The following is a 6465-nucleotide window of genomic DNA, read 5'->3' as shown; positions in this document are numbered from 1 at the left end:
TGGTATTTTTTTTTACTTAGTGGCAATAAAAGACATCTTGACTTTTCTGGAACCATTGGTGTTTGATTAAGCATGTAGTATGCTTGCATTTTTTATTCATTCACTTGAGGATAAGCCCAAAGGAGGGTCAGCCAGGCACGGTTATGTTCGTACACATAGACAAACTTACTGACGTGGACAGTCTTATTGTTTGAAGTGTTGCTGCCCTTGAGAAAGGTGGCAGAACTCCCACTGGCTTATATAGCAGCAGGTTTTACTCATTGAATCCAGCTGGATTGGCATGTGAACAACAGTGTGATGCAAACAAAACAATGGCTATACATGACGATAATGGCTGTGGCACTGCAGTGCACCTGAAGTCTGTTGGCTCAGCAAATGGCTCAGTATTTGCCCTACCTGGGGTGTCTGTGGGAACCAAGTATTCCCATGGGTGCAGGTACGCTTCATTAAAACACTTGGCCTTCAAGAAACTGCCTAAAATGCACCTATGCACTAATCAAGATTGTGTGGAAGGTGAGTTGAAAATTTGACAGCCTATGTATTTGGATTTACTTAAAAATCTAACGGTTTCAGAGAGGCTACCAATAGCTGCCCATCTTCCTTCCTGCATGTCTTCTGACCAGGTTTTTCTTGTCTTGCAGTCAGCACAACAAACAGGCTCTTTTTTCATCTTCAAACTCTCACAGCACAGATGCTCCTTTTCTTTCTTTTCCTCAGTTAAAGAATATAGTCCCTGCTGGTATTCCAAATCCAACATACCGTATCACTTTCTAACATTCAAACAGCTTTTCAGTGTGAAGAACAAATCTGCATATGCCATCTCATCCCGTTTCATGGGGTCATGGAGAGCAAGTCCCGCCTGGCCAACCTCACCTCCTTCTATGACCAGGTGACCCGCCTGGTGAATGAGGGAAGGGCTGTCAACACAGTCTCCCTCGACTTCAGAAAAGCCTTTGAAATGGTTTCCCACAGTATTCTTCTGGAGAAGCCGGCAGCGCTGGGCTTGGACAGATGCACTCTTTGCTGGGCTAAAAACTGGCTGGGTGGCTGGGCCCTGAGAGTGGTGCCGAGCAGTGTTAAATCCAACTGGCGACAGGTCACAAGTGATGTTCCCCAGGGGTCGGTACTGGGGCCCATCCTCCCACCTGAAAGGAGGTTGTGGTGAGCTAGGGGTCAGCCTCTGCTCACAGATAAGGAGCAATGGGACAAGAGGGAATGGCTGCAAGTTGCGCCAGGGGAGGTTCAGGTTAGAAATCAGGAGCCATTTCTTCTCAGAAAGAGTGGTTAGGCATTGGAAGGTCTTGTCCAGGGAGGTGCTGGAGTCACCATTCCTCGGGGTGTTCAAGGAAAGATTGGATGGGGTACTTAGAGACATGGCTTAGTTAGGGATATAGGTGGTAGAGGGATGGCTGGACTAGATTCTGGAGGTCTTTTCCAACCTTAGTGTTTCCCTGGTTCTTCTGTATTTGACAGAAACACATACCTACAGAAAGTAGTTAGGAACCCCTTTTAGCTGAAAACAAGATCTGCTCTGTCTTGTAACTGGTTTTTGGTCTCATTCTTCATCACTTTCCTGTCTTCCCTTTCTTGATCTTCAAGGCTGTTCCACTATTCGGGATAAATTTTGTAGCTGCTGTAACAAAAGAGGTCAAACGGCTGCAGCCATACTCCATGAAAACCCAAAACACACACATACTTTCTATTCTCCTTTTATTAGAGATCTACCCACCCAGTATTATTATGTATCATTGAATAACTCTCAATACACATTTTCTCCCCTGTGGCATGCAGCTTGAGAAACAAAGCCTCGAGCACTGCCAGGTTAACAGATAACGGGATGGAGCCTTTAGGCCATGAACCTCCCGGAAATTAAACAAGGTGGCAGTATCCTTGCCGGCCCCCTGCTGGGACAGGCTCCAGGAAAAAGTGTCCTCTATTGCTAAGGTATATCTGCTGTCTGAGGAGGTTTTAGAAGTTCTATTAGCATGATAAGATAGAGATGCTGCTGTGACAGCAAAACGTTGACCAATCAGATGTAGCACCATATGTTTGAAAGAAAGCAGCCGTCTCCAGAGCATATAAAAAGGAACGATTCTTTACAATAAATCGACTCTTGCTTGCATCAAGCTGTGTCCCGTCTCTCTCTGTCGTGGCACTCCCCTGTCCAGCTGGACTGTCCAGAGCGCCTTTGGTGGGTGTCTGGCCTCCAGCCAGGGTCAAACCACCACACGTCATTAGCCGGTGTGCAGTACGCCAACAGACACACAGAGCAGAGGGATTGGATTTATTCCTTGTCTGCACAGAGATGGGTGCTAGGTGGTGATTCCACCTAACGAGCCCCCTCCACACAGACTTTACAACCTCTTTGTCTTGTTCCAGCAGAGCAGGCTTCTTCTCAGTCCTTCTTTCGGCCCTTCTTCAAAAGCAGAGCTGTTAGTGAAGCAGGCCAGTACATTTACCCCGAGTGTCAAAGCACTGACCCAACTACATTTCTGTCCCCATGAAAAGTCGACTTTATGGGTATCCTCAGGGCTGTCCCAGCCCCACTTCTGCCTCCCCTTCAGCTTGGAACACCCCTATGCTGCCCCTCCCCTCACCCCATAGGCTGTGTCCAGCACCCAGAACCAGCGGCTCTGTGACATCAGCCCCATAGCCAAGGGCACCCCAGGCAACGGGAGTACTGCAAGCACTCTGTCAGTTGCTGTGCTGCAGGTAACAAACCCTGCTTGGTTCTTTGCAGCTGCTGTGTGCTTCTGCTGCTCCTGCTGGCAGTCATGAAGCTGCTTACCTTCCTCATTCTGCTGTCCTTGTGCCAGCCTGTGCAGGGCACATGGGATACCTGCGGGTAAGCGGCCCGTGGCTCCTGGAGGGAGCTTGGGCAAGCCTTACGGGATTCACTGGAGGGTGCCTGCTTGTCCCCTGTGGCCACGCCATGGCTTCCCGAAACCCCTTTGGGAGCCTCAGGTCCTTGCCAGCACCCAGGCTGCTGGCACCACTTGTCTACAGGGCTAAAGCCGAAAGAGGTGGATGGACATGAATCCCGTGGGGTTCCCTGGCCCTGCTGGCCATACAGCACCTTTTGGGGTGGGAAGATGGCTGACCTTCAGCCTGAACAGCAGCAAGCCATCGAGCAGGACAGTAACGATCTTCTGCTTACAGAGGGACCTGTGGGCTCCGGCCCCTGGCCTGGAACTCCGGCATGTCACGTGTTGTGGGTGGCACAGCTGCCCAGACAGGAGCCTGGCCCTGGATCGTGAGCATCCAGAATCCCCGGAACGCGGGCGCAGAGCATATATGCGGAGGCTCCCTGATCAGCCCACAGTGGGTCCTCACAGCGGCCCACTGCTTCGTCCACGCCAGGTAAGGGGCAGCAGGGAACGGCACACAATGCTCCCAGCTGCCCTGCCCACAGCACCCTGGGCTACACCCATCCCATTCCATCCCATCCCATCCCATTCCATTCGCCTGCTGGACACCCACTGCTCAGGAGAAAGCTGGGCTGCACATGCCACTGCTTCCCAGCAGCCTCCATGTTCCTTGTGCTCAAGGTGTGCTAGGGTGGTCGTGCTCTCCATAGCATCGCTCTCCTCTCTGCCTTGTCAGGAGCGGGTGGCCGGCAACTGCTGGGCTGCGGCAGCACGTGGCTCTGCTGCCTCTGAGCACTCTCTCTCTCTGCCTTCCAGGCACGTCACCAAGTGGCACGTGGTCATCGGTGCCACACACCTGACTCAGCTGGGTCCCGAGGCCCAAGTGCGCGGTATCAGGCGGCTGATCGTTCACGAGCACTACAGCAACATCGGGCAGAAGAACGACATTGCGCTGCTGGAATTGGACCAGCCTGTCCAGTGCAGCGATTACATCCAGCTCGCGTGTGTGCCTGATGCCTGGCTCAAAGTGTCAGAGCTGACCAACTGCTACGTCAGCGGCTGGGGCTCCACAGCTGCAAAATGTGAGCTCCTGAGCACTCCTTGTATCCCGAGGGCAAGCATGGCACACTGGGGAGGCGGGCTGGGCTTCCAGGCAGGCAGCAGAGGCAAAATGTTGCCACAGTGAGGTTGTGGGGACGCGTGCCTGGAGAGAGGGGGTGGGCCTGACCCATTAGCCAAAGCAAGATGGAAGGTAAACACTGCTACAATGCCTTCCGGAGGCCAAGCCAAGCCCTGTCCTAGGCAAGGGGCTAGCCTGGACTGTAGAGGAGAACTGGTAATGAGCTGTTGTGTTCTTTGCTCACAGCTGCAGAACCCACTGATGTGCTGCAGGAGGCCAAGGTCCGCCTCATCAATGTCCGGCAGTGTAACAGCAGCTGGTGGTACCGAGGGGCCATCCACAGCCACAACCTGTGTGCTGGCCATCCGAAGGGTGGCATCGACACCTGCCAGGTAGGAGCCTGTGACAAACCAGCCCCCAGCACCACCGGCAGCCCTGTCACAATGGCCCAAAGGTCCTCTGGCATGGGCTTTGCCTGGCAAGCCATCGAATCATAGAATTGTAGGGGTTGGAAGGGACCTCGAGAGATCATCGGCTCCAACCCCCCTGCCAAAGCAGCTCCCTAGGACATATCACTCAGATAGGCATCCAGACGGGTCTTGACTATCTCCAGTGAAGGAGACTCCACCACCCAGCGCTGCTGGGACTGGCCTCTCCTTCCCCATGGGCACGTCCTTGCCCGGTGCCCCATCTTGGCGCACCCAGGGCTCTTTGCAGCCCGCAGGCCCACATCCCAATGCTGGCAGATGCATTTTCCGTGCATCCAGCACCACTGCACAGAACTGAAGGAGAGCCCGAGCTCACAGTCTCACAGCACCCTCCTGGCCAGTTTCTGGAGTTCTCAGCACCTGAGCAGTCCATTCTGTGCAGCAGAGGCAGCTCTGGCAGGTGCCATCCTCGGAGGGAAGGAACCAGCCTCAGTGCTGACAGCGGCCACCCAACACCACCTTCATCCTCTCTTCTCTGCAGGGTGACAGCGGTGGTCCTCTCATGTGCCAGGACAAAAATGCTGAGTACTTCTGGCTTGTGGGAGTGACCAGCTGGGGCAGAGGCTGTGCCAGACCAAGGCGGCCTGGTGTCTACACTTCCACCCAGCACTACTACGACTGGATCCTGGTCCATATGGGACTGCACTCGGCAGTCGGGGCTACCCCGACAGCACAGGCACAGACCCACTTCCTCACCACCTCAAGGCCCTCGCGGACAGCAGGGCCACGGATCCACATCCACAAGACCTCCAGGCCCTTGCCAGCATCAGCTCTGGCGGGTGGGTCTGCCTCCGGCCCACTTCCCATGCAGAACCTGGTGCAATTCATCATGCTGGTGCACATAGTCCTGCAGGGCCTGTACGGAGAAATGGTGTGAGGAAGGAGGAGGGCCAGGATCCCGGCCAGGCAGCCTGGTACCACTGCTGTCTGCTGCTGGGCCAATGGCCGCTGATCCGCAGTGTCAGAGGCCTGCTCCATCCCGCCCATGCTTCTTGGGACTTGCAAGAGTTGCTGAAGTGAGCGGAGTTGTTGAAATAAAGTTGCCTGTTTTCACTGCTCACCACACTTTGGCTCAGTCTCCTGAGCAAGGGCAAGCACTTCCACACCCCGCACGGCCAAAATCCGGCTGCAGTCATGTAGGGCACAAAGGGGAAGAGTCACTCAAAAGGGCTGCAACCATATCAGCTCGGAGAGGAGGTTGCTCTCAGCTACTGTAGTTGGAGTGACCTATCATCACCCAGAGGTGAGAAAGAGGAGCAGAGGTATTGGGAGATGTGGTGGGACAGCTTGGATGACTGGCACGCTGTCATGGATGGCTGTGTGCTTTTTAGGAAAGATAAGCTAGAGAGGCGAGGTGGAGGAGTTGCTCTTTATGAGAGAGAGCAGCTAGAATGTATTGAACTCCACCTGGGAGAGGATGATCCCTAAGTTGAGAGCTTGTGGGTAAGAATCCAGGGGCAGGCTAGTGTGAGTGACACCGTTGTGGGTGTGTACTACAGGCCCCCTGATGAGGAGGAGCGAGTTGATAGTGCATTCTACAAGCAGCTAGAAGTAGCCTCGAGATCCCAGGCCCTGGTCCTTATGGGGGACTTCAATTACCCAGATATTTGTTGGGCGAGAAACAGGACCAGTCATATGCAGTCCAGACAATTTCTGCATTGTGTAGAAGACAATTTCTTACTCCAGATGGTGCAGGAATCTTCAAGGGGAAGGTGGGTACTGGACTTTGTTTTAACCAATGAGGATGGGCTTGTTAGGGAAGTGAAGGTTGGGGGCAGCTTGGGACAAAGCGACTACAAAATGGTCGAGTTTAAGATCCTGAGTGGAAGAAGCAAGCCAAAAAGTAGGATAGCTACCCTGAATTTTAGAAGAGCAAACTTTGGTCTCTTCCACAACCTAATAGGAGCTATCCCGTGGGCTATGCTGTTAGCAGGTAAGGGCGCCTGTGAGACCTGGCTGGCATTTAAACAGCATTTCTTCCAAGCCCAGG

The 6465-nt window shown here is 53.6% G+C and overlaps 1 protein-coding gene across 1 annotated transcript; it reads left to right on the top strand.

The window, feature by feature from the left end:
* Positions 1 to 3199: 3199 nt before the first annotated feature.
* Positions 3200 to 5352, top strand: LOC311203619 (acrosin-like; the record flags this gene model as incomplete). The annotated part of the gene is made up of 4 exons (XM_084278373.1): positions 3200 to 3360; positions 3684 to 3949; positions 4234 to 4379; positions 4957 to 5352. The coding sequence occupies 4 exons, from the start codon at positions 3200 to 3202 to the stop codon at positions 5350 to 5352; spliced, it is 969 nt and encodes a 322-aa protein (XP_084134499.1).
* Positions 5353 to 6465: the final 1113 nt, after the last annotated feature.

The sequence above is a fragment of the Gallinula chloropus genome (assembly GCF_964237585.1).
Source record: "Gallinula chloropus genome assembly, chromosome: Z".
Lineage (NCBI taxonomy): Eukaryota > Metazoa > Chordata > Aves > Gruiformes > Rallidae > Gallinula > Gallinula chloropus.
Note: the sequence above shows the minus strand (reverse complement) of the source record. Positions and strands in the feature narration are given on the sequence as shown.